The sequence below is a fragment of the Caenorhabditis elegans genome, chromosome IV (assembly GCF_000002985.6).
Source record: "Caenorhabditis elegans chromosome IV".
Lineage (NCBI taxonomy): Eukaryota > Metazoa > Nematoda > Chromadorea > Rhabditida > Rhabditidae > Caenorhabditis > Caenorhabditis elegans.
This window is the reverse complement of record NC_003282.8, coordinates 11,911,225-11,937,268: the sequence shown is the minus strand read 5'-3', so window position 1 is coordinate 11,937,268 and position 26,044 is coordinate 11,911,225. Positions and strand designations below refer to the sequence as shown.

General features: G+C 34.5%; 9 protein-coding genes and 2 non-coding genes across 16 annotated transcripts; 5 read left to right on the top strand and 6 right to left on the bottom strand.

Annotated features, from left to right (window-relative positions):
* Positions 1 to 1,550: 1,550 nt before the first annotated feature.
* On the bottom strand, positions 1,551 to 6,397 carry nhx-9 (putative Na(+)/H(+) antiporter nhx-9). 3 transcript variants are annotated; one of them, NM_001028457.6, is made up of 9 exons: positions 6,308 to 6,397; positions 4,707 to 4,788; positions 4,240 to 4,407; positions 3,737 to 4,181; positions 3,591 to 3,692; positions 2,890 to 3,468; positions 2,311 to 2,569; positions 2,113 to 2,262; positions 1,551 to 1,770 (listed from the first exon to the last, which is right to left on the bottom strand). In NM_001028457.6, exons 1-9 carry the CDS (start codon positions 6,392 to 6,394, stop codon positions 1,639 to 1,641), a joined length of 2,004 nt encoding a protein of 667 aa, NP_001023628.1. In that variant the 5' UTR covers positions 6,395 to 6,397; the 3' UTR covers positions 1,551 to 1,638. The 3 variants fall into 3 exon arrangements, with proteins under 3 accessions (NP_001023628.1, NP_001023627.1, NP_001379286.1); NM_001028456.5 differs by lacking the exon at positions 6,308 to 6,397 and adding an exon at positions 4,856 to 5,168; NM_001392404.1 differs by lacking the exon at positions 6,308 to 6,397 and having other exon boundaries at positions 1,553 to 1,770; positions 4,707 to 4,794.
* Positions 6,398 to 8,672: 2,275 nt separating this feature from the next.
* On the top strand, positions 8,673 to 8,791 carry ZK822.t1. The gene is made up of 2 exons: positions 8,673 to 8,710; positions 8,746 to 8,791. It is a non-coding gene; the product is annotated as a tRNA-Leu (tRNA).
* Positions 8,792 to 8,841: 50 nt separating this feature from the next.
* srlf-32 (SXP/RAL-2 family protein Ani s 5-like cation-binding domain-containing protein) lies at positions 8,842 to 11,244 on the bottom strand. The gene is made up of 10 exons (NM_069857.6): positions 11,093 to 11,244; positions 10,607 to 10,714; positions 10,516 to 10,554; positions 10,415 to 10,468; positions 10,314 to 10,367; positions 10,206 to 10,259; positions 9,689 to 10,082; positions 9,516 to 9,569; positions 9,233 to 9,466; positions 8,842 to 9,186 (listed from the first exon to the last, which is right to left on the bottom strand). The coding sequence occupies exons 1-10, from the start codon at positions 11,173 to 11,175 to the stop codon at positions 8,899 to 8,901; spliced, it is 1,362 nt and encodes a 453-aa protein (NP_502258.1). The 5' UTR covers positions 11,176 to 11,244; the 3' UTR covers positions 8,842 to 8,898.
* Positions 11,245 to 11,822: 578 nt separating this feature from the next.
* srlf-33 (SXP/RAL-2 family protein Ani s 5-like cation-binding domain-containing protein) lies at positions 11,823 to 12,629 on the top strand. Its single transcript, NM_001028459.4, has 3 exons — positions 11,823 to 12,124; positions 12,277 to 12,465; positions 12,510 to 12,629. Exons 1-3 carry the CDS (start codon positions 11,909 to 11,911, stop codon positions 12,582 to 12,584), a joined length of 480 nt encoding a protein of 159 aa, NP_001023630.2. The 5' UTR covers positions 11,823 to 11,908; the 3' UTR covers positions 12,585 to 12,629.
* Positions 12,630 to 14,094: 1,465 nt separating this feature from the next.
* On the top strand, positions 14,095 to 14,911 carry srlf-31 (SXP/RAL-2 family protein Ani s 5-like cation-binding domain-containing protein). Its single transcript, NM_069856.6, has 2 exons — positions 14,095 to 14,314; positions 14,568 to 14,911. Exons 1-2 carry the CDS (start codon positions 14,096 to 14,098, stop codon positions 14,853 to 14,855), a joined length of 507 nt encoding a protein of 168 aa, NP_502257.2. The 5' UTR covers position 14,095; the 3' UTR covers positions 14,856 to 14,911.
* A 226-nt stretch (positions 14,912 to 15,137) lies between these two features.
* On the top strand, positions 15,138 to 19,237 carry ZK822.1 (Coiled-coil domain-containing protein). The gene is made up of 9 exons (NM_069855.6): positions 15,138 to 15,204; positions 15,624 to 15,736; positions 15,782 to 16,270; positions 16,569 to 16,895; positions 16,946 to 17,547; positions 17,701 to 17,838; positions 17,910 to 18,057; positions 18,104 to 18,780; positions 18,926 to 19,237. Exons 1-9 carry the CDS (start codon positions 15,155 to 15,157, stop codon positions 19,121 to 19,123), a joined length of 2,742 nt encoding a protein of 913 aa, NP_502256.2. The 5' UTR covers positions 15,138 to 15,154; the 3' UTR covers positions 19,124 to 19,237.
* ZK822.8 lies at positions 16,494 to 19,068 on the bottom strand. Its single transcript, NR_056731.1, has 2 exons — positions 18,991 to 19,068; positions 16,494 to 16,660 (listed from the first exon to the last, which is right to left on the bottom strand).
* A 676-nt stretch (positions 19,238 to 19,913) lies between the features above and the next one.
* ZK822.10 (Ovule protein) lies at positions 19,914 to 20,132 on the bottom strand (the record flags this gene model as incomplete). Its single annotated transcript, NM_001268671.3, has 1 exon — positions 19,914 to 20,132. The coding sequence occupies one exon, from the start codon at positions 20,130 to 20,132 to the stop codon at positions 19,914 to 19,916; it is 219 nt and encodes a 72-aa protein (NP_001255600.1).
* Positions 20,133 to 21,142: 1,010 nt separating this feature from the next.
* Positions 21,143 to 21,322, bottom strand: ZK822.9 (uncharacterized protein; the record flags this gene model as incomplete). Of its 2 annotated transcripts, NM_001268670.1 has the most annotated exons (2): positions 21,143 to 21,238; positions 21,314 to 21,322. In NM_001268670.1, the coding sequence occupies 2 exons, from the start codon at positions 21,320 to 21,322 to the stop codon at positions 21,143 to 21,145; spliced, it is 105 nt and encodes a 34-aa protein (NP_001255599.1). The 2 variants fall into 2 exon arrangements, with proteins under 2 accessions (NP_001255599.1, NP_001255598.1); NM_001268669.3 differs by having other exon boundaries at positions 21,143 to 21,322.
* A 259-nt stretch (positions 21,323 to 21,581) lies between these two features.
* Positions 21,582 to 23,577, top strand: fat-6 (Delta(9)-fatty-acid desaturase fat-6; the record flags this gene model as incomplete). 3 transcript variants are annotated; one of them, NM_001268666.4, is made up of 5 exons in its annotated part: positions 21,582 to 21,720; positions 22,090 to 22,210; positions 22,509 to 22,845; positions 22,901 to 23,062; positions 23,171 to 23,577. In NM_001268666.4, 5 exons carry the CDS (start codon positions 21,601 to 21,603, stop codon positions 23,448 to 23,450), a joined length of 1,020 nt encoding a protein of 339 aa, NP_001255595.1. The 3 variants fall into 3 exon arrangements, with proteins under 3 accessions (NP_001255595.1, NP_001255596.1, NP_001255597.1); NM_001268667.3 differs by lacking the exon at positions 21,582 to 21,720 and having other exon boundaries at positions 22,102 to 22,210; positions 23,171 to 23,450; NM_001268668.3 differs by lacking the exons at positions 21,582 to 21,720; positions 22,090 to 22,210 and having other exon boundaries at positions 22,598 to 22,845; positions 23,171 to 23,450.
* A 489-nt stretch (positions 23,578 to 24,066) lies between these two features.
* Positions 24,067 to 25,246, bottom strand: VZK822L.2 (uncharacterized protein). Its single transcript, NM_182308.6, has 3 exons — positions 25,140 to 25,246; positions 24,366 to 24,444; positions 24,067 to 24,238 (listed from the first exon to the last, which is right to left on the bottom strand). Exons 1-3 carry the CDS (start codon positions 25,185 to 25,187, stop codon positions 24,114 to 24,116), a joined length of 252 nt encoding a protein of 83 aa, NP_872108.1. The 5' UTR covers positions 25,188 to 25,246; the 3' UTR covers positions 24,067 to 24,113.
* Between the last annotated feature and the right edge of the window lie 798 nt (positions 25,247 to 26,044).

Below are 26,044 nucleotides of genomic sequence, written 5' to 3'. Positions count from 1 at the left end.
GTTTGAAAGTTTTGAAGTGAAAGTGGAGAAAAAAACGGAAAAAACAGTCATAAAACGTATCCATAACTAGGCGGAAAAGTAGGTAGTTAGTTTCAAAAAAGTTCGTGAAAGGTGGAAAAAGAGTTGTCTACTCAAACAATAAAAAAGAAAGAGAGATGGACATGAACTTTGTACCAGATATATCAACTGACTGATGTATCTTGACTCCGCCTATTTTAATGTGAAGCTCTGAATCTTTAAAGAATTCTTAAGAGATCGAAAGATCATATCAGCACTTTATTGAAAATTGTGATATATTCTAGTTTTTTATTCAATTAAAAAACTGGAATGCTTTGAACATTTCAAACTTTCGAGTTCGATTTCGATTCACTTTCAGTTTTGAGAAAAATGCGCGTGAAATGTGATGTTTTGCGTCCGTGAAGAAGTCAATGGAAATGTGCCGTATTTCCCGCGCAATTTTATTTTTTTCAAAAGAAGCGTAACACAGGTGGGATTTTTGTTTGGGTTTCTAACAATTCTGAATTTGAAAGAAAGTTTCAAGTATTACGTATAAATTCGCTAAAAATTGATAGTATTTGGGAAATTTTCAGGGTAATCCTAGGTAAACTTGCTAGCTTTTTGGAATGCTGTTCTTAAATTAATACAACTATGCTCAAAAAATTTGAGTATAAAACACAACATGATTGTAATTAGAATATTAAAAATTTAAAAAAAAACAGTTGTTTTTTGATTGTGAGTAAGTTCAAAATTTAAAAAAAACATTAATATTGTATTGAAATATTTGAAAATCATTAAAAAATTTCAAAAAGTTTCCCCATATAAAAGTAGTAAAGTTTTAAGAAAAATATTCTTATGAGTTTTCCCTGAACGTTCAAGTTATTTTTCCTAGCTATTTTGAGGCATGGCACATAAAATATATTTTCCTCTAACTCCTATTACAACTCGTATATTATTTTGCAAAGCTGCATCTGGTCGAACAAAAATTGGGACCTCCTGTGAAAATTTTTTAAATCGAAATAAAATGATTGAAAAAAAAAATCAAAGCATGGTTTCGGGAAGGGGGTGAGATATCTTTGTCGGTATTGGTACAATTAATGTCTCCTCATTTATTGTGCTATCTGTCTCTCTATATCTTATGTGAGCATACTTTTCGACCAGTGTAACAGGCCAGTGGAAAATGACGGAAAATTGAGAGTAAGAGAGATGAAAAAGAGCGAAAGAATGTGTATGTGTATGGGGTGTTTTTTAGAAGTCTGTCTAAGTCTCCAGGTTAGATTTGTTGTCAGGTGTGAATAATAAAACTTTAGAACAAAGTTTTGAAATTTTGTATATGAATCTAACTGTGAATATCAGAACCAAAATTTTGAGAGAAGAAAACAATCTGTGAATCAAAAATTTACATTACCAGTTTCTAGCTGAAATCTACTTTGATAAGAAAACTAACCAAAATTTTTTTCGAAATTTTATGAAGTTTATTTTCATTTCAAAATTGCCTTGATACTTGTTTTGATGAAGTTCCCCACTCTGATGAAACTTTGAAATGTTTCAATAAAAGCGATAAATTTATTATTATTACAGTTTTTTTTCGTTATGGCGAGAATTACTACAAAAACATATCGAAGAGGTTTCAATTGAATGTCAAACATTGAAATCAGCTCTTCGTGTTGCATTTAAATCTCCTGTCGATTGTCTTCTACCACTATGAAATGGCGTTTCTGATGGCAGTTGTTCCGTACTTCGGAACATTGCTGAGAGGTTCGATCGTGATCCCTGCAAGAAAAAATAAAGGTGGAGATGATGTCACAATGTATGTTGTCTCGTCACACTGGTTTAATGATTTTCTGCTTGAAATTGAATCTCCGGTTTGTGAAGTGAACTTATACGAGAATTAAAAAAGAAAAAATAAGCAAAAATTACAACAAGAATTTTGAAAAAAAAATAAAAAAAAATTCCCAAGATAAAAAATTCTAAAAATTCGATAAGAAAATTGATAAACATTGAACTTGATCGAGATACATATATCTAGATTTTTAGAAAGTTCAGAAGATGTTTTCAGAAAGTCAATATTTTTAAAAAGTTTTTGCAAATCTTGGTACTAAAAATAAAACTAACCACTTCAGCCATGTAATCGTCTTGAATATCATCCTGTCCATCAACGTCCGTAATTTGAACTGATGGTCTATTCATTTCGTGTAACTTTCTATCAAGCAGATCACTGAAGAGCGTGTACAGAGAATCAATGTTTTCACCAGATTCCATAAACTGAAACTTTTTGAAATTAAAGTCCATATTCTATTTCCATCTACAAACCCTCTTCAATTGAAGATCCTTCGGTGTCATCGTCTTTTGATTGGATATTTTATCGGGAAGAATTGGTGCAACTCTACCTTTGCTCTTAATTCGTTCGAGACGCTTATTTTGAATATTATTCTTGACTTTGGCAAGTTTGATGGCATCTTCCAATGTGATTTTCTCGTAAGCACGAACAATCGATGAAGCATCGAAACTTTCTCTTTTCTGGTGTCTCATCAATACTGGTTTTATTACTTTTGCATTGAATCTCTCGAAACTGAAATTATAATAGTTATTGAAAAGATAATAATAGACTACCGTATACTCCGAAATACAGTTATTGTTTAGGCATTTACAGAAAAAATGTATAAACCAGAAAATTATAGGTATGACACCTAGAACTGTGAAAGGAATAAAGTAGTCAAGTGCACTTTTGCTGTAGGCCTGCGTATAGGCACAATGCAGGTGTAGGTAGGCGAGAGTATTTTATGCCTACATAAGCATGGAAACTTCTCTTCATTTTTTTCAGAAACTTTTATAAGCCAATTTTTTTAGAAATCCTCTTGGGGTTTCCACCTACTCAAAAAAATAACTTACTTCTCAATGAAAGTGTAATGCCCCTTCTGTCCAGCAATATCTTCCACTCCAGACATCATGTAATCCAAATATTTATTGTAAACACTTTCAACCATCGTTGGATCTCTTTCCTCCTTCTTCTTAATCTTCAAAAAGTTGACCAATGGTCGAATTGTGATTCCTTGAAGGAATACAGTGAAGTAGATCACTGCAATTGTCGCAGTGATAAACATTGGTTTAGCAGTAATTGAAGCTGGAATTGAGACGACAAGACCATAGGCAATGGCTCCACGAAGACCTCCATATGACATGATGAATTGATCAACCATTTCGAACTTTTTGGCACGGAATCGGTTCAAAATATAACATTGAACAACAATTCCAATGGCTCTATAAATGAGACAGAAGAATAGTGTTGCGCAAATGAAATAGAGGTCAAAGTGATGTTGAGAAGAAATTGTGGAGAGCCCGAGGAACATGAAGATGACAGTTTCAGAAGATTGAGCAAGCATTTTTGTGAAATATTTTACAGAATTGGCAGCTGCTTGAGTAACATTTCCTTTAATGTATTGTTTCATGAGCATTCCACAAATTGCGATTCTGAAATTAATTCTGGCTTTTTATAAAAACTTCTGTATCCCATCTGTTAAGTCAACTAACGTTAGCAACTTCTCAACCAACTTCAGCAGTTGTCGAGATTGTTCTATCAATATAAGACTCACGCTATGATGGAGGAAAGTGAAACCATTTCAGCTGTAAGGTAGGCCATGTAAGGTAACACAAAAATAAAGACCGGAGCAAGAATTCTCACGTCATAAGTATATCTGGAACAAAAATTTGTATGGTAACAAAATGTTTCTCTAACTACTTCGTGGTCAGACTGGCAGCAATTGCAAAAATGATTCCAACTGCGGCTCCTCCTAGAGCAACCACAAAGAATGAAAGTCCACCAGTTGCATAATCCAAAACTGACAGGTTCTCGGATCCAATCAGTGCAAAACTTTTGAACATTTGATACAGAACAACAGTGACACCATCATTGAAAAGTGCTTCTCCGAATACATTAATGAACAGAAATTCGTTAACATGAATCTCTTCGAAAACTGCAATTACTGCAACTGGATCGACTGCGGAGATGAGCGCAGAAAAAACGAGAATCTCAAAAGTAGTGAAAGACATTGTAAAGAGATCATATTGAGCCATAAGAAGAAGTGAACCACCAATGGCAAATGTATTCCAAATTGTTCCAAAAACTGAGAACACTAGAACAGAGTCAAAGTTTTCGAATAAAGCTCTATTAGGCATGAAGTAACCTAAAAATTGAATTTTCGAAATACATAGAAGAATCAAAGAAAAGATTTGAAAAATTACCCGCGTCAAAAATGATAGGTGGGAGTAAATAGAGGAAGAATGTATGAGAGTCTAAAGTAGCTCCACTCAATGATGTCTGATGAAGGATCCATCCAAGTGCCAAACCGACAATAATGAGTAAAGAAGAGTCAGGACACCATTTGGATATAGGCTTCATAAGGTTGAATACTGAAAAATTTTGAAGGGTTTTGCAATATTTTTTTGTAAAGAAATCCTTAATTTAAAAATTTTTAAGCACTTTAAAATTTTGTAAAAAAGAACATTTAATAGAGACTATAAGTTAAACTATTGATTCCTGTTTATAACTTTGTCCATTCTCTAATAGTTAAACAATTTTATGCCAACCCAAAAATTTCGAATTACAAGCTTCCAAAAAATGAGCGTGTAAGGCAATATTAAACTAGCCTAAAACCAAATACAGCATCAACCAAATGCCAACAAAAAAATTTCAACCTTCAAAACCGTACAAATTTTAGCTAGTGAGGCAATGAGAAGCCATACTGTAATGACGTAGACGTGATGAACATCGTCCCACTTCCACGTGAAGAGCTGAAAATTTGAATATTTGATTTTGGATTGAACTTTAAAACTATTTTTTAAAAGAAAAAAAACAAACCTCTTCTATATCGTACTCATGACCCATTGGAGGGAACAAACCGCAAAATGGTTTATTTCAAAAAGTCAGCTTTATCTCCAAAAAGGCCCTCTTTTGGTCTTTGGTTTTGGTGCGCGGTGTACGCAAAGGAAGGGGAAAATGATAAACGCTGATGATTGGTGGAGACTTCTAGTGGAGAATAGGAGGGAGAAGATGAAGCCGCAACAAGAAAATGACGCGAAAACTCTATCGGAATCAAAAGGGGGTATTATTCGCAATAATAAAGACAGGAGACAGAGAATGGCCATTAAATGGAAATTACCGCAGATTTGAAAAGAATCGTCGACTGAATTAAAATCCCCCTATCTCATTTTATTATTTTGGACCGAGACGCACTGGGGGTCGTGCCCTACTGATAAACGAATATTCTGGGAATTTAGTCGTTTGAACTTGGCGAAGAACACTTGGTAGGAGGAGGAGGCCGTTTAGGAACAAGCCGATAACGTCATTATCAAATAAAACGGGCCACTTTGTAATATATCATCCAAAGTGAACAAATCAGGGAGATCTGGGAGAGAGAAAGAAAAGTAGCCGCCAATGGGAGACTATCTAATTGTGAAGCTGATGATGATGCGTCTGGGTTCTAAACTTATCCTAGACAACTAGCAAAATTGTTTCAATATTATCACTTTCTTTTCTTTACGGCATTCTTTCTTAATTTATCTGATTTATCTGATATGATGGCAAATTTGAAGTTGACAAGCCATAGAAATGCAGCTTTGCCGTAGAAGCTATTGGGAAAACTCAAATGAAAAAAATGAGGACATTTTGCAACTTGCAGGTTTATAAACATTTGTAAAAATAATGTTTCGAATTTTTAACGGAACAAATCACGGTACTTCATTTCAGATTAAATTTCTCTTGAATATAAAAACAAAAAATATGTCTACCATTTTTACCATTTTCAACTTTAAACTCAAATTTTGACAATTTTGACAATTTTGTGAAATTTCAAATGGTAGTAATTTCTTTAAATATATTTAAAGAAAGTGAAAAAAATTGTAATCGTACAAAACAGAAAGTGACTTTTCTAATCGACTTGGATGAAAAAAATCCTCAGATTATTTTCCTAGAAACAAAAATTTCCAAAAAGCTCCCAGAACGTTTGCATACTCCTGAATACCTTGAAAGTCATTGAAAGTCTGCAAAACAGCTTTTTCGAGGCGTTGAGTTTAGAAAAAATACATAGAACAAGTTTCAGAACAAAATAAACAATGTTGAGAGGGGAGCTGGACCAGCTCTAAACTCGACTGGATTACGGCGATTCAGATTTCATATTTCAGATTTTTTAGAGCAACAAAGGAACTCTCAACAAAAACAAATTCCAAATGACGGTAAGTTTTAGGAAAATAGTGTAAGCATTTTCAGATTTAATTTCAAATTTAATTTAAATTTCAACAAAAAAATCCCAACCTGAAATCCATCTGAAATCAACTCTTTCTCGATTTTGTCAGCCGTTGCGTAGCAGATAAGAAAGAAGACAAAAAGACGAGAAGACATCTCCTGAAAAGAGAATCAAAAATCGGAATTTTACTCGAAGTTTTAACAAGAACTTTGGCGAACGGAAATTAGAACAGGAAATACGTAATGAAACAAGTAATAATGAATCATCAGAACATATTGTTGAATACCAGTAAAAAGCGTTTAAAATAACTATTCAACCGTTGAAGAAGGAAGAGTACGGGAGGTACGAGAGTACGGGATTTCCAGTTTGAAGACTAGTATTTGGATATATCACGTCATTTGAAAACTACATTGGTTTGACCCCCCCCCCCCCCCATATTCAACGAGTTCAAAAATCTACAAAATTAAATAATTTGTACTACATATTTTTAGATGAATTATTAGAATTTGAACATGCTGCTTTGTTTTATAGTTACAGGTTAATGCATTAATCTAGTAAACAAGTTTTTTTTTCCAATATTCTCTTTTCTGAAATTGAATATTTAATAGTAATCTATTCAATATGACGTGAGTGTTCAAGTTTATGATGAAAAATCAACTGAATGACAAAAGGTAACAAAATGTCCTATGTATATAAAGTAATACGAAGTACATTCAATAAATTTTGGTGCTAAAATTTTATGTTCGAATTTGAATGGTCAGGTTGTCAGAATTGGAAAATCTATTGCTGGTAGGCGGGCATGCCTGTCTCATGCCTGCCTCCAATTTTTTTTGTATTTAGTTGTGAATGTAGGTGTTCGTACAGTTAGCTAAACAGAAGTTGCGTGTATTTTGGGAACAGGTGTAGGCACATTGGAGACAGGTATTGAGTTAGAGAAGATACCTATCAAAGTTCGGGTTTAAATAAAAACTAATTCAAAACTTGAATTTTGATCATTTTGACACATTTTGAATGTTTTATTTGTTTTCAAGTGGGAATTTTATTAGGTGATAATATATTAATAGCTGTCATCACTTTTTGTGAGGTGCAATAACAATGGAAGTGTTTTTTGTTGCAATTTTTGTAATTCCTCAATTATTACAAAATTTTAATATATTGAAGACATCTCTATTTGCCAAAACCCCAAACTGTGTGTTTTTTTTATTTTTAAATAATATACCATATTTATAATATTAACACATAACATATGTAATCACAGCAAAAATGTTGAATATGATCTGTATGAATCACGTCTCACGAAACGGAGAAATGGCTTTTAACTATATTTGAAAATTTAAAAATTGAATGGGAATGGGCAATAATAGCTTTAAAATCCAAAAACTGTGATAATTGTTCAATTTATGAGAATTATGAAAATCTAACAGAATTTTTCCAGTAATGCGCAAAAAAACCTTAAAATTTTTTCCTGGTATACTTCCTTGCTACGAAGAAGGTCCTAGCGCAAAATTAGTCAGCTACCGTACCAGCGAGTACGGTAGTTATATTTTTTCCTCTATTTTCCAATTCAATTTTCTATCTTTTTTCAGCATTTTTTGAATTTTTTTCGAAAATACGTATTTTTTCTTGAAAAACGATGGCGAAGTTATCGAAAAATCGGAAAAATTAAAAAAATAAAAACAAAAACTAGAAAAGCTAAAGTTGTAAAATAGAAAAATACTCGGGTACGGTAGCTGAAAAGTTTCGCTCGCGTCAGGAGTTGGAAAAATAGGAAGAAAACGTTTCGATAAAGATATAGTGGCAGCCTAAAAACAGAAATTTCGGAATTCTTTACAGCTTTTTCGTTGTTGCTTTCTCGGAAAACTCTCCCGATCTCACACTTTTTGAAATCATACTGTAACTGATTTACATTTTAGAAATAACAATACAATGACGTCACAAGCCTGAATGTACAAAAGAATTCGGTCGAAAGCTGGTATCAAATCATTGATAAAGAATTTTTAAAATATATGAACGTAACCTAGAAATGCAATAACATATTTTATAGAAGACCGAAAGTCGGGACTGAAAAGAAATTCCGGTTTTTGCCACAGTCTCGATCATTGATAATGGCTAGAAACAGCGAAAAGTCGATCGAATTTGAAAGTGTCACAAGGAAAAGATCATGATTGAATGGATTATCATCCCGAAAAATGGTTTTATGCAAATTTCCAACCAATATTCACATTTTTATACCAATATTCACATAATATGAAGAAATTTGGAGGTGAACTATATAGAGAACAATGTGGGAGGTTTTGTAGAGATTGTGAAATTTAGGAATCATCAGGGGTATTATTTTCGAATTCGTCCAACCTGCGTCCGTTTAACAACAGTCTACTCCGCCCGCCCGAGCGATAGCAGGAATGTCTAGCCACATTTGATGTTCTCAAGAACGCACGGATGGCCGAGTGGTCTAAGGCGCCAGACTCAAGCAATTGCTTGCCTCGAGTTCGAGGTCGACTGGGTGTTCTGGTACTCGTATGGGTGCGTGGGTTCGAATCCCACTTCGTGCAGATCTTTTTGCAAGAAAAAGAAACGTCTCATAATAGGGAATTCAGAAAACATGTGAAAACTCTTTTATATAACTTTTCCGAATGTATTTATTCATTCAAAACGGTTTCTAAAGAACTTGGGTATGTACTTCAGCTGCGATGTTGGCATCGATAGCAGCTTCTGGTGCAATTGTTGTCTTTTTCTTATTCTTATTCTTATTTTTGTTTGCTTGTTGTTGTTGCTTCTTATTCTTTTTGGTGGTTTTCGTTTCCTCCTCGACAGCAATCTTGAAATCACCGCCAATTTTCACTTGAGCAACATCACCCCAACCAGCTGAAATGGCTGGAAGAATTTGAATAGATGCTCCACCATCAGCCATCGCTGCATTAGCTTCATCGGCAGTAATGTTGTTCTTCTGAAAATTATTTTAGTATACATGATAATCTATGTAACTCACTGACCTTCATAAAATTGTTAAACATTCCGATCATTGGATTTTGTGCTCCGTTTCCATTTCCATTTCCTTGTCCATTGAAATTGTTGAAAAATGAGGAGAAACCAGATCCTCCGCTATTTCCATTTTGTCCTTGTCCACTCCAGAAGCTTCCTTCACCATCAGTTCTGTTATTTCTACCTGCGAAAAAGTCGGATGCCTTGTTGTACATGTTTGTCAAAAAGTTTCCTTGATCAACGCACTGAAATTATAAAAAGTTTATGAAAAGGCTAGCTGAATTTCGTTCAAACCTTGGATTTTTTGAATTGAGGTGGAAGGAGATTTCTGAAGAAGATGAAGACGATCTGGAATATCTCAGTTATCAAATGTGGGTAAGCTTTTCAAGCAGACGAAAAAAATACCTGCCTGCTTGCCTATGAGGCACCCTACACACACACAGGGGGACAAAAAAAACTATGCTTACATCTCTAGTATCATCATCCAACGAGTTGACATATGCCATCATTCTAGTGTGCATCTCAACGACAGTTTGGTTTTTATCGCTTGAAATAGCCTTCAAGTTGTTGAGAACATTTGGTAGATTCATGACAACTACATTAGCATGTTCTTCAGCCACAACAGTCGCATTCTTGGATCTTTCATTGAATGCTTCAACCTCGTCAGTCAGATTATACTTTGCAGCCCATGCATTGACGGCTGTTTCGAACTCAGCAATTGTCATATTTCCGAAATTTGGTAGAATTGTGTAGAATTCAGCTTTCGCTTCGGCTGATGCGTTGGCGAGGAATGGAACAAACTGCGACATGACGGAAGAAGCATCTCCTTGGAATGGCGAGTTTCCGTTTTTGATGTTGTTGCTGAAACATTAATTTGTTTATTACAAAACAACACAGGAGGCGGGCATCGCGTAGGCCTATAAGGAAGGCCTGCTTTCATAGAAGCCTACTCAAGACGCTTAATTATTTTAATCCAGAACTTACAAGAATTCAACTCCAGTCTGCACAACTTCTCCGAACGAGGAATTTCCAATGGTTCTGAAATGTAAGAGTTTATTCCATGTACTTTAATTTAAATTTGAATCAACCTACTCTTGAATGGTATCGGTATCGAGGAAGTTTTGAGTTCCATTTTTCATTCCATTGCTGAAAATATAACATTCATAAATTTCGAATTGCAGTCTAGCACTCACAAGAAATCAATTCCGTTTTGGAAGAAATTACCAACTGATGAGTTGGCAACAGCTCTGGAAATAAACAATTTTGATAAATTTATGGAAAAATAACAACTTACGTTTGCCAGTTTCCACCGCTTGAATTTTTTGCCTGATTGCTGAAAGTTGAATAGTGGACATAAAAAACAAAAAAGGAAATAGATAGCTTACTATGTATTAATTCCGCCCATGACTGCCTGACCAAACGATGAGTTTTGAAGACCAGAGAGGAAGTTGGATCCAGAACTTCCAGCCGAAACTGAAGCATCTGCATTTCCTCTGTAATTGAGAAAGATTTCCAAACGGGAAAAAGATTATGTTGGAATTGGGTTCAGCATTTTTTTAATCGAAAAGTAGTATATGTATTTTTAAAATTGCAATTTCCCACAATTTTCCGTCAAATCTCGAATTTTCCAGATATTTTAGAAATGAATTTGTACCAGGCTTCTCCCTATTTCTTCGCACCACACGAATTCTGAGCTCATATTCAATTCAAAGACCGAATTTTAATGACATTTGAAATCTCACGAAAATCTTCCGAGTTAACTTTCTTTGGGAAAATCTACATTTTGATTGAAATATGAAAAATTAGTTGAAAAAATAAAACCAAATTTAACTGTGAGAAACCGTCGGCTCCCAAATTCCAATATAGCTTACGATAGGTATGTCTGTGCATTTTCCAAAAACTTGAATGAGCATGCAGTGCTCACAAGGGCTCCAAATAATATCAGATTCCTCATTTTCTGATCGAGGTAGTAACTCACGAAGTACAAAAACCAGTGAATGAAATGGAAGGATAAATGTGAAAAATGGGTTCGGTAAGGCGGATCGACTCAAAAACCGATTTACCGGGGCGTTTAATCCGTTGATGAAAATGAAATGTGTATGAGTTGTTTGATTAAACTTTTTTGTACATTTTTCAATTTTTATGAATTGTGATTTGGTCAGAACGGGGTGCAAAGGATGCGGCTTAACAGGTTGGAATCAGAAAAAAATGGTCTCGATTTGTGTTTGAACTATATAATTGGGTGAAAAGTATGTGGGTGGAAAGAGCAGAAAACTAAATACGAAAATGTTCAAACTATTTTTTGTAATCCTATTACACGGTATGAGCATGTCTAATATTCTTCTTCAAAGAAGACCCACGCCTGTCTTTTGCCTGTTTATTGCCAAATTATATAGTTCAGCGTTCAACCAATTAACACATTGACACTTCACAAATCCCAAAAAAAGGTGTTAGATATCCAATGCAAACACAATGTTTCTCCAAACTTTCCTTATCATAATTACGTTTCCAAACATTTTTAGAAGGTTTGAGTCAGTTCGAACTTATATTATCAGTTTCAATAATTTCAGCTGTCAGTCATGAGCCACTTGACTCACCATGGCAACCAAAGAAACTTCATTTAATTATCACCTGCATTCTCCACTTTCCCGTCTTTTTACCAACTCTTGATTGAAATAAGTTTTGCTATGACTTTTTTCAAATTTATCCCATTTTTCGCTACAATTGCTGTGGTTCACAGCAATGTCGGATTCATCCATTTCAATCAACCAATTCCAAGTTTTTTGCAAAGCATGTCACTCAAGGCTCAATATGATTATAAAGTGATCCTGGAGAATGAAACAATTGCAGTTGACTTGAAAAACACCGGATTCGAGAAGTGGGCTGAGACTTATAAAGTGACGGTAAGTTTTGATATTTTAACTCTAGAAAAGGAGGCAGGATTAACCTTCTTTGTAGGCAAATAGCATAAATTATTGTGCCTGCAGGGAAGACTTATCGAAACCTGTGGATATCTTCATTGTACCAAGAGTAATGTTCTATAATTATTTTTAAGAGCCAATATGCCCAGTACCAAAAAGACCAAAAAGTCAGTAAAGCTCAAATGGAAAGTAACATCACTCAATTGATCTCGAAATTATCCAGTGTCAACTCCCAAATCACAAAAATCCTCGACAATAGCTCGCTGGGTGTGAAAGAGCAACGAGAGGCAGTGGATGAGCTTGAAGAGCAGCAAGATGAAAAGGTAAATGACCTATCATAGATCTGTAACAAAGAACATATGTTCAGGAGATCTCAACGATTCGCTTCATCCGTCATTTGTTCAATCCAAAGGATGCACTATCCGATAAGAGATCTGTCTAATTTCTCTGCGCCTCGCTCTCTCTAATAAATTGTTAATAATGAAATGTGGAGCTCTTGATTACACAACATTTAAATTCAAAATATAGTCAAAGTTATTCACTTATTTCCATTTTTAAAAATTCGCAAAGGTGTGCAAATATCAAACGTTTGAAATTTTTAAATTTCAAATTCAATCTCTAACCCTACAAATAATTTCCTTGTTTTCGTGTGAGTTCACAAATCGAGTTAGCTCCCGACAGTAATCTCAAAGCAAATACACGTGTTTTCAAGTGATCTCCTTTTTTTCAAATACCAACAACCATTCAAACAACTATCATTTCCTCGTTTCCCTCTTTTTCCATCAAAACATGACAGTTTATGGAATAGATGACAAGCTGAATGAATGGGTGTCTGTATAGATGATGATGGTTTGCCGAGGAGAAGGGAAAGGTCACCCTGTAATTACGTATTGAGAACTAAGGGTAAGGACGATACTCGGGTAACCCACCACTCATTCATTCGATATTGGATTGGTTTGAATGTATATGTCCAGCTATCGATCTATTTTTTTGGTATATTTCTACGTTTCTACACTATCTTTTGTGATTTTTTTCAAAACGGTTTTTTTCACCAAGTATTGTTCTCGGCAAGTCCGCAAAATGAACCATTTAAAAAATTTAAAAAATTAAAGTTTGTCATTGAAATCTATAATAGAAAAATACATACATGATTCTTAAATTTTTTTTTCTTAAAATAAATTTAAAAATTAAAATTTCTTTCTTTTTTAAAATTTTTTTCTTTAAAAAAAATTTAAAATATACATTTTTGTCAACTTATGCATTTTTTGGGGTTCCCCCATTTTTCAGAAGGATAAACATAATTTTCGAATTAAAAAAATTGAACATAGGCTAATAAAACTACTTGATTGATACAGTTTTATAAGATTGTTTTCAAATAAAGAATTCTGACTCATATTGTTTTTTAAACTTTTATCTTTTGTTACGAAATGTTTTTGAGACGTCATTGCAGCCCACATGTGACAATTTTTGCTTTATTTTTCATCCGTTCGAAAAAAAAACAATTTCTAACAATTATAATTTTAAAATTACATGTGTTCCTGGCAAGTTTTGTACTCTTCTTGAGAATATAAAATTTTGGAACTCGTATCTATCTTGAATATCCTACACCTAGAACAAAACAAACTTCAATACCACTGATTTATTGTTCTGTACCCAAATGGTCTCTAGACCTGTATCGACCTGCGTACGTACATAATCCAAAAAACCGGAAGATTCTTCTTTTGAAATCCCCTGTTGTTGTGTCACATAACGCACAGAAACTCTACACTTTTCACAGAAAAAACCGAACATTTTCTTCAAGTCTACTGGGGTGTAACATTTTTTCCAATTTCTCATCTTCGTTTCCGTCTTTTCAAGAAAAAACTCATAAAAACGAGACACTTTTCATTCATATCTTCGAGCTCGTTTCTCGTTCAAACTTTTCTCAAATTGAAATTCTGTTTTTTTTTCAGAATGTACACTCGTCTCTCTATTCTTGTTGTCGTTTTTCTTGCAATTGGAACTGTCGACTCAAAGCACAAACATCATCAGAAAGGAAATGAGCCAGATTTCGTGAAAAATCTCACAAATTCTCAGAGAAGCTCGTTCTTTGGAATCGTCAAGAATCCAGGAATTTCATTTCAACAGAAGGACGATAAACTTGTGAAATGGGCAGAGGATAATAACCTTTCGGTGAGTTGAATACGTTAAAATATTCAGATTATTGATCTGAAATTTTTTTTTATTGATCTGAAATTATTAGTTAAAGTATTAGAAACAGTTAACACAATATGAGAAATGCGTGCCACAAATTAGGTCTATGTGGATTTTCATGTTACGTTTGCGTGCCTTTTAAGAAAAAATTTAAATAATAAATGTCGTTTTCTAGAAACAAAAAATATAACTTGTCAAAAATTGTTATTCAATTTTAACTATAAAATTTCAGGAGCAATACGCCGAGTTCTCAAAGAACATGACCATTCACAAGGAAGAAGTGAGCAAGAATATCAGTGGAGTCATCGATCGTCTTGCGGCTGCCAAAGTTGAAGTTGACAAGGTCAATGCTGATTTGAGTTTGACGAAGATTCAGAGAGACGAGAAAATCGATGAGCTCAAGAAGACCTACCCACAAGAAATCCCGACTCTCTTCTATATCGGTGGTCTTTTCGAGCATCCACGTAGAAATGAGACAAAAGGATCGGAAGGAAAGGGTGGAAGAAGAAAGCATCAATAAATTATGCTAATTAAAAACAATTTCCGTTTCGTTTATAAATAAACGTGTACAATCTTTTCCCGTTTCTTCCATACTTTAAATTTATTGAAAACCCAATAACCAATAACCTTGAATTACTTTGGAAACAGTCGGAAACCCGATCTTCTTCTCCTTTTCGCCGTTCCTTCCCCAAAATGTTACAAAGTGCGCGTGTTTTGACGGTGTGTCCCCTCTATCAACCAACTGCTCAATTACACCCTTATTTCATCAGGAAGGACAACTAGTTGCATTTCATCATTCGATCTTTGCGGCCGTGCATAATGTCAAATCAACACCCTAATGGATTTTCTGTCAGAGATATTATTCTCAGGTTTGTTCTTATATGGTGTGGGTTTTTTTCATAATTACTGTTTGGGAGAGACAGCTCAAAACGATTCCCAATAAAAAAAACTACATGAAACTTTAAACAGTTTAAAGATCTCACAAATTTTGTTTTAGAATAGTTTTTTCAATTTGAGAAAGTTGAAGCAATTTTTAACATATTTGTTCAATCTCGTGTATTGATATCGCACGTATGTACATATGCATATTTTCAAAAATTTATTTAAACTTATTTAAGTTCTGAACAAAAGATCTTGTCGTTCAGGTGGTGATCGAAATATGTATATGTTATTCTCTAGAATATAAAATTGAATTATTAAAAAAAGTTTAATTTTTATATTTCTTTTAACTTGAACATAAAAAAGATTTTTAAGATGTGTTCTAGTTATTTAAAACTTAATGGTTCAGATATGAATCTGAGGAAGAAGAGTTCGTCCGAGAGTTGGAGCAAATGATGGATCAGACAAATGAAAATGTGAAAGAAAGTGAACCCCCTTCTGATGATGGGCCACCAATTCTTTGTGAGTTATCAATTATTTATTTCCATGGTGTCCATCATTTTTCAGCTGTCTTATGCTCCCTCGTTGATGAAATTGGTTCTCTTCGAAATGAGAATCTTCGCTTGAAAACTCGTTTAGTCCCTGCTCCTCGTAACACAAAAAATGTGGTTCAACGAATGTCTGCAATGTTAGAACATCGTGGATCCTCAATCTTCCCGAAACTTCGGCGAGCCAATCGATCCTCAGAATCAATGGAAATTAGAAATGGAGCACGAGAACGACTATCAACTCCACCAAGAAAAGAAACGAGTAATTCAATGAATACATCTTCAGATGTTTCTTATGGAAGAAATAGAGCACCTCCGATTGTTCGTCCCGAGCAGAGTGATAGTGAAATTGATGAACAAATATTTGATGATGATGATCATAGAAGTAGGGATACAACAAGAAGATGTGATTCTGTTAATGTTCCACGTCATCAAAATGATAATTCCACGTCAGCATGCACATCTCCATCATCGGCCTCTTCGTCCAGAGACCCTTCAGAGACAATGAGTGAGTGATCATTTGATCATTTTGAAATAACACTTTCTTCAACAATTTTCCATACAAAATTTCATATTATTTTATTAAATTTCTGTACAATTGAAGCTCATGCCAGTATAAAATAATAGAAAACTAAGACTTAAGAAAATGAGAAATTTGCGGATGAGACCGGCAGGTTTCAGGTAGGCGTTAGACCCTGAGACTGGACCTGCCTACCATTCCTACCAGAAACAAGATAATTTTTTAGAAAAGAAAAAATTAAAGAATCGGAAAAGGGTTCACTCAAAATTGAAAGTTTAACATTTAGCGACAAGTCGTTCCTCATTCCTGGATCTTCTTGGACTTCGCCGTCGTTCCACTCACATACCTCAACCAACTTCTTATTCCAAAACAACTGCTCTGAAACAAACGAATAAAAAACGCCGTAGAAAGATATCTGGAAACGACAATGACTCTGAGTCTTCTGGAATGTATGCAAATATGGAAGATCATTGTTCAAGAGTACCTAGCAAGCCTCCTCGGCCAGCCAGTTACTATCGGAGAGATGACAGTGAGGATTCGGACTGTCTACGGCAAATGAGGCAAAGGAAAACTGCGTCCTCATTGAATGTTAACAATTATGAGCATAGACATGGTAAGATTTCTATGATTTTTTGAAAATGTCCATTTATTATTATTTTTTAGAAGACATGTACAGAGTGAGCCGGGAGACCCAATGGCAACATGAGAAAGATAATCTGATGGCTGAAATTGAAGAAATGAAAATGAGAAATAATCGACTTGTTGAACAATTGAGAGAGAAAAGTCAGCAGCAAAGTAAACTTCAGTGCCAGCTGCACAAAGCTGAAATGCAAGTGAATGCTTTGAGCAGAAGATGTGCACTTTCTGAAGCTCTTGATAGATTAACACTTGACGAGAGAATGGAGAAAAGTGCGACAAGTTGGATTAAAAAGATTGAGGAACGACTTCGAATCTTCGAAAATCAAATGCAAAATGCGAAACTTGAAGCAGCCACTGCTCATCAAATGGCATTAAATTCAAGCTGTCATGAGAAGGATGCTCACCAGAATTGTCTAGAAAAATTGGAAAGTCTACAGAGAGAACACATGAGAGTGATACATTCAAGTCTTGTGGAAATTGGAGTTGATGAAATAAATATGAAGAGAAGATTAGAAAATCTGCCGACATATGAGGCATTGTATGCATTTACGCATTCTGTAGTGAGAAGATTGAATGAAGCAAGATGGGCGGTCATTGAGAAAACAAATGAAACTAGCAGAGCACAGGTCAGTTCCCAATTTCGAAAGTTACAAATTAAACTCTGCTACCTTTCATAGAGGTACCAATATCTGAACATGCGCCTTCGAGGCGATTTTCTTCAAAAAACGGAGTAGACATTTTTATGTGTTTTTGTAATTTTTTTTTAATGTAAATTTCAGATTGACTTAATTGTCTCTCAATCATCCCATTTGGTCAGTTTGGCACAGTTGGAACGTCTCAAAATAATGCAAACACTTCGAGGAAAACGACAGAAACGCCCATCTTCATTCCATGGTCACAGTGTTTCAGAGAGAAATGTAAGTTGCTTTTTTTTTCAATTTTTCAAAAATAATGTCTAAGTTTTCAATTTAAAAAATTTAATATTCAGATCCGGCAAGATCTTAGTTTCTATCTCCCATTGAAGCTTCATGGATCTCGAGTGGAAAATTCTAGGAGGACCATCAAGAAGAACGCGATTGTTGGAAATGATAGAAATATTGAAGAAGAATTTTTGAAATTGTTTTCATATTCAAAAGGTAACATTTGAAACTAATTCGAGAAATATATCTCTATATTTTTCAGATTTTTCAATGGAACTTGCGGCACCACCAGAGAGACGTGCAAATACAAGAATCGAGACAATGATGAGAGAAATGAATGGAAATGGAAGACCAATTATACGAAGAGGTCCTTCTGGAGTTTCTAACTCTAATATAATGAGAGATCGGGTGACAAGAGAAGTTCCAAGTAATCGAAGACCAATAAGTTTGGTAGAGACAGAGGAAAGAAGAATTCGAAGAAACGAGGAGACTAAAAGAAGTATTAAATTTATGAAAACTAACAGTATTGATCATGGATATAATGCTTATGAACCTCCGCCAGCTTCTAGAACAACGACTACAACAATTGTTGCTTCAACTCAAGATATTTCAAATAATGTGCACAGTCCTCACGGGACACCAGTCTTCACACGAAGAATAATTATTCCTGTCAAAGGAAATGCATATGATATTGTACCAGAAGGCACCACTGCAAACATAGTTCCAGCGAATATTCCACAGATGGGAAGAGTTCGGAAGCTCGAAAGAGCATTCTCGGCGGAAAGTCGGAATACTGTAGATTCTCTGCACGACAGAGAAGAACAACGAAGAGAGAGAAGAGATCATGTTGAAGGAGGAGTTGAGAGAAGGCAGAGCAAGATTCAAAGATCTCAACCAGTCTCACGGCTCAAGCAACCATCGGTGCAATTGTCGAAATTTGTGAGTAATGTTTAAGGACTAAATAATACAAATTTCAATTAGAATTAGTCTAATTTTTATAAATTTAATTGCATGACAAACATAAGTCTCAGAAAAAATTGTACAAATTTGTTTTTTTTTGTTTTTCAAGTTTTCAAAATTTCAGAGAACAATTGAAAATAACGGAGCAAACCGCGAGCCACCATCTTCATCAATCTTGCGCCCACGAACCTTAGAACCTCAGACATCAATTCCACGAATCACCACATCACCACCAGAATCGAGAATTCCAACTCCATCGAGTCGTCACGGTAATGAGAAGCGTGGTTGGTTGGAACGACTCAAAGGAATTGGAAAATTGTAGTCATGTTTGATTGTCTTTTATCATTGTCGTCAATCTCTTATCAAACAAATCATCTAAATTCGGACAAAGTTCTCCTTTTTCCTCTTATCAAATAAATTTTCGACTTTTACAAATGATTGGAAGGAATAGCAAATGTAACAGTTTGAGCAGAAAACGTGCTCTAATGATCTCTGATGTTCTAAAAAAGGTCAAATAAAGAAGATTTGAGAAAGTTCAGAGCGATCATATCGCAGAGAGAGGGAAATATTGCAAGTTTTACTCAAAGTTTGAAACATAATTAGCAGTAATTTCAAGTTTCTCAAAAATAGCGCCTTTCGGGGCAACTTTCTGTCAACATTTAGCAGTTTCATCTATTCATTTTCAATTTTCGAATAAATTGCCAAGTTCAAAAACTGAGCTCAGCTCTCAAGGAACAAAAAAATGTTGCAAACGTTTAGCAAGAAACTGTTAAAGTTATCCAAAAATTAAAAAGTTTACCCGGAAGTTGCAGAAAGTCGCCAAAGAGACGCAAACATCTGCTAAGAAGTTTCAAAACTTTTCTAAAAGTAGATAAAAGTTAACAGAACGTTTTAAAAGTTTTCCAGAAAGTTTCAAAACCAAGCCAAGAAACAAAATTTACTAAAGGCTTTCAGAAGTTTTAACCTGTCCAGGAAGTTGTCACAGAACACTGAGCTGGTATAATAACAATTTTGATATTTGTTTTGCTAGAAACTACGTAAATAAATTCCAAATTTCGAAAAAAGCTGTACTTTACAAAATGTTTTCAACTTTCATTTGAAATAGCTTAACTCTACTTATAGAATTGAGAACAACGTGTAGCAGAAGTCTTCTCACCCGAAGAGATATGTCGGTACAAAGTAAAATGTGTCAAAGAATACAATTTCTTGCAGAGGAATTTATTTTCAAATGTATTGAACATCAAACATTCGAATTTCCCGCTTTTCATGAGATCAACAAACAAACAGCATCGCACAGAATACACACCATTTCTGATAGTTACTGTAAACATATTTGTTGAAATTTGAAGTACACGAGATAATAATCTATGATCCACAAGAATAACATGTTGATGCTACAGTATGTAGGTAAAAAAAGTAGTGTAGTGGAGCAAGCGATTCAGAAGAAAATAGTCAGCTGATAATGATAAATATTCAGGAAATGGTCAGCTATCAAGTGAGAAGAGAAGAAGTGTACCTTGACCATCTAAGTTTTCTAGGTGAACGTGAACAAGGTGGAGGACAAAGTTAAAAGTTGAAAGAGTTTCGTGATTACTAAATGGCAGGGAATAAGAGAAATCGAAACAATTCATAGATAGTTTATTGGTTGTCAAAGTTTATTTTATGAAGGACATGTAGGCAGGCAGGCAGGCAGGCGGGCAGGCAGAAAATATAGTTATTACTAAACATACCTGAACACGGCGATTCATATACCTGATAGGTAGGCAAAGAAATGCCTGCCTACTAGCCCTGCGCTTGCCCAGACATACCACATACATACAGACGTACCAGACGTATTCACATGTTATTAACAAAATACATGTGAATTGTTAACCAGTTGAACTATCTTCAAATTAATTGAAATGAAAAATACGTTAATCTAAACGGTGCAAACACCAATCACCTTGCAGTAGGCATGCAAAAGGCAGGCAAGCCTACGTGAAACCATAAATATTAAAATAAAACTCAATTAAAACTGTACCAAGAATAAATAATAGTTGCAGAGAAAGTAGGATGCATTTCAAAGAAATTTAAGAAAAATATTGCACTCTTCTGCAAATTTTATTTTTCAAACGGAACATTTTAGAGCCTGTCACGTGATTCAACATTTCTAGAACTAAACCAGTATTTCTAGAAAAATCTGTGTCAAAACTGCCTCAAAAACACTTGATTATTTGCTTTTGAAAGTACACACACATTCCGAAACAATGTGACCACTTGAATGGCAATTGAGCAGAGACACCTCCTGACATTAAAAAACAAAAAAAAACGTGATTTATGAGAAAGAACAAATGAAAAGTATTTAAATTTGAAATAAGAATAGTCCTCTGATGTGTTCAATTATTCTCTCCTCATTCCGTTTTTTTCCCCGATCCTTCCAATTCCTCACGCAATCACTCTGCAACACAATTTCATCTCTCCGTCTCTTCCACCTACACACTCTCTTGTGTCGCGCAGAAAACAACCAACCCACCTTTTCCATACCGGCGTCATGAAATGGTGTGATATCAGACGACGGGCAGGGCAAAGGGCCTTGCGTAGTGTAGCTGGAGCTCCGCCCCTATTTAACTACGGAGGTGACCAGATCTCTGCTTGATTATAAAAGACAAGAAACTCACTGTACTCATACTTCAATAACTCGGTTTTTATTTTGTTTTATATTATTTTCTAGAAGCTAAAAATTATTCTAAATTTTTGAATCTTTGTATATTTTTTAATTTTCAAAATTTCAAAATTTTCAGAAAGAAAACAGACAGTAAAATGACGGTAAAAACTCGTTCAAACATCGCAAAAAAGATTGAGAAGGACGGCGGCCCAGAGACGCAATATCTCGCCGTGGATCCAAATGAAATTATTCAACTTCAAGAGGAGAGCAAGAAGGTGAGCACAAAAGCAATATAAAAAATTTTGAAATTTCATAAAATTCATATCATCTCTAAGTCTGTTAGGTGGTACCAAAATGCCTACCTGCGCGCTTACCGACGGCCGCCTGCAAGGCATCGCAAGAGAACGGCGAATGCCAAAAAATAGTTTTTTTAGAAATCGTTGTTTGATTTTCACTTTGAGGAAAATATAGTATTTTTTTCAAATTTGGTGAGCTCCTTGTACTTCCTAGACTGTCTAAAAACGATACTGATGTACTAGGATATTTTCTGCACCCTAACATCTTAGCATTTTTCTTGTGCTTAGGGCAACTCGATTTGATCTGCCAAAATATTGCAAAATCGCCCAAAACCAATCAAATTCCAGATCCCATATAAAATGGAAATTGTGTGGCGTAACGTGGCTCTCTTTGCTGCTCTTCACTTCGCTGCAGCCATCGGACTCTACCAGCTCATCTTCGAGGCAAAATGGCAAACCGTGATTTTCAGTGAGTTTTATTTCTCCAAACTTTTGTGTCGTCTTATCAGTTCTGATCAATGTGATCAGCGACATCGAGTAGTCGAACATTTCATGTCAACTGTCGGCAAAAAAAAATTTATGGCGTGATTCGAATGAGGGTGACCACATTGAACAAATGGGAATTGAAGAGAAATAGATAGTGAGAGAAGAAATTCCGGGTTACTTCTTATCAGGTTATGAGAATAGTGCTTCTTATTCTCTAGCAGAAAAAAGAAAAAAATAGAAAGGCAAATTGGAAGAAATATTAAAACTTAATAAAATTTCAGCATTCCTTCTGTATGTGTTCGGAGGATTTGGAATAACCGCCGGAGCTCATCGTCTCTGGTCCCACAAATCATACAAAGCAACAACTCCAATGAGAATCTTCTTGATGATCTTGAACAATATTGCTCTTCAAAATGACGTCATCGAATGGGCTCGTGATCATCGTTGCCATCACAAGTGGACTGATACCGATGCTGATCCACATAACACCACTCGTGGATTCTTCTTCGCTCATATGGGATGGCTTCTTGTGCGTAAGCATCCACAAGTTAAGGAACAAGGAGCCAAGCTTGACATGTCTGATCTCTTGAGTGACCCAGTTCTCGTCTTCCAGAGAAAGTGAGTTGGAATTTTTAGAAATATAAGTTTTCATTTCAATTCCTTCAATTTTCAGACATTACTTCCCACTTGTCATCTTGTGCTGCTTCATTCTTCCAACAATTATCCCAGTTTACTTCTGGAAGGAGACTGCATTCATTGCCTTCTACACAGCTGGAACATTCCGTTATTGCTTCACACTTCATGCTACATGGTGCATCAACAGCGCTGCTCACTAGTGAGTTTTTTATTTATTTACAAAATTCGAACCTGCCTGGAAGCAAATCCTAAAGCATTCACGATTGAAGAAATCAAACATAAAAAATCTAAAAATTATTATTTCCAGTTTCGGATGGAAGCCATACGATTCCTCAATTACCCCAGTCGAAAACGTCTTCACCACAATTGCTGCCGTCGGAGAGGGAGGTCACAACTTCCATCACACATTCCCACAAGACTACAGAACATCTGAATACTCATTGAAATACAATTGGACACGTGTCCTTATTGATACTGCAGCTGCTCTTGGACTTGTCTACGACCGGAAAACTGCTTGTGATGAGATTATCGGCCGGCAGGTATCCAATCATGGATGTGATATTCAACGAGGAAAATCAATCATGTAATTCGATTTTTATGTCTGGTTTTTTGTTTTTATCTGTACTGTTTTCAATCATTCGGGTTTTATGATACTGTTCCGTATTCACTCAAATAAGAGTTTTAATTTTTCCAAATAATGAATTTTTTCTTTGGAATTTTTAGTTGTTCACAATTCTGAAATAATTCTACTCATACCGTTCAAGAACTGGATTTGCAAACCGGAACGCCCGGGGTTTCCCGGATCACAGACGAACCCCACAAAATTAAAATTTGAAAAATTTCACTCGACTCAGACGTCCAATCTGTAAACTCCAAATGAAAAGAAAAATTTCATATTAAGATTCCTGAAAAAAAACCTTGTAATATTCTTATAGTGATTCAAAATTCCAAAAAAAAACTTATGCGACTAAAATCTGAAAAGTTTTCATTTTTCTTCTTGTCGGTGCTGCCGAAAATTAAGTTCAATTAAATTATCATCCGTTACTGCACGTTTGAAAGTTTTATCACACTCTAATTTGTTACTGTAGGTATGTACATTTAAAATCAATACACATATAATATTTTACATTTGTATTATTTTTGGGAAACACTTTTCCAAATTTAAATTTGTTCATAAAAATAAAAAATGCAAGTGCTTCGTATATTATTATGTCATTTATTAGGGTTAATACAATACAGAAAAATTGTTATTACACGTCAAAAACTGGGAACGCCGTTTTGTGCCAAGAGTCTGTTTCCACATTTTGACTCTCTAATCGAACATATTGAAATGAATTATGCGGATGTACTTGTGGCAAGCCAATTATTAATGTACCTGAAAATGTTAATTACATAAACCTTTGTTCATAGTATGTGTTTAAAAACCGCAGTCAATCTTATTAAATATAATCAGCTCTTTTTTTGATTAATTACTCGTATCTTTTTCATCACTTGATTGTTACCTGAAGAGTTATGACAGCATTGTGGAGGTCGAAGTGTCGATTGAATAATGTGAATTAGAATGCATACAATTGACATTCCCTGAAAATTTTAAAAGAATTAGTGAATGAATTTACAAAAATTATGCTATTTTTCAAAATTCTATATGTCAAAAATATTTTAAGAATATTAATATATAGTTTTATCAATATTAATATATGTTGTAAACAATCAAGTTTTTAAAAATTTCCAATTTAGTGGCATTGGAGTGTCTTTCAAATTTTGTTTAAATATACTCAAAAGGGTCAAAAGTTATCATTGATGGATTTTTTTCTGAAAACTTCAGACAAAGTATTGGTACAATAACTCGAATAAGAGTTTTAAAAGTTGTTTGAAAACCTTGTGGCAATTTTTAACCCCAAGTTATTGTGAAGAATGGACTATAAAAATAAGAATACAAATTTAAAAATTAAAAAAAAAACAAATTTTTGTCAATTTTCCATAATTTAAAATACTTTACAAAATTTTATCAATTAATTAAGTAAGTGAAACAAATGTTTTCAAAAGTGTAAGTACGGCCTTTTTAGATTTTAGCACTCTCCAAAAGTGTAAGTCAAATGTGAAATAAACGAGAAGTACGCAAAAGTTATCAAAATTAGCGATTTTCCCTATTAGTAGTGCATTTCGTAATTGGATTTTTAAACTGTCTATTTCAGTTCCTTAAAAATGTATTAAATTTTGAAATGCTGGGCTAGTTGCCAGTTGAGCAATTAATCATAAATTTAAAAATAACTAACCCCAACGAGAAGCACAACATTTGGAGCCCATTGTACGAAGACTTCCATTGATTCCCCTCCGAATTCACTCAGTTCCAACTCAATTTTCAGTTCGTTTTCAGCTGAAAATCAATATAGATGAATGAATGCAAAACAGAAAAATGGACGAAAGTGGACAGTGGTTCGCGTGTGCAAACGAAAGCAAAAATGTATTTGTTTGCTGCAAACAAACAACTTAAATGAAAATAAAAAGAACATTGAAGAAGGTACGGCCAGGTGGAGGAGACACTTACGATCGGGAAGTTCGTTTTTGAACTTTTTCTTTCTTTTGGTATCAAGGAATTCTTGGAAAGAAAAAAAAGAAACCCATATGAATTTGTCACTTAATAATTCTTATCAATTTGATAAGTGTAGGTGTGTTCTGTGTTGATGTGATTATTAATCGAAACGTAGACAAAAAGTATATTTTAGTTCAAATTCAATTTAAAAAAAACTCGTCGGATAAAAAACAATTATTCTCGTAGAGCAAGCAAAGCAAACAATTATATTTTTCATGATGTTTTCAAAATAATTCTTATCGCCCGAAAAGGGATTATTTGGATTTGAAAAAACCGGGGAGAGAGTCTATAAATACTTTTACGTTGTTTTTAATTTTTTAAATTCTAGTTTAGTTTTCAATCAGTTTTTAATTATTTTTTTTTAATAAAATGATTACAAACAGTACGCTGAAAAATTTTTTGCAGAAGCTTTATATAATTATTAGAACTCTACTTGAATCCAATTACGCCACTTGTTTTATTCAATCATTTTTAAAACTTGTGATACACAAAGAGTAGTTTTCACACGTACGGAAACATTTTTTCTGCATTTTGACTAGGTAACCTACGCCTGCCTCGTGCCTACGGGCATTCCTGTTGCCAAAGTAT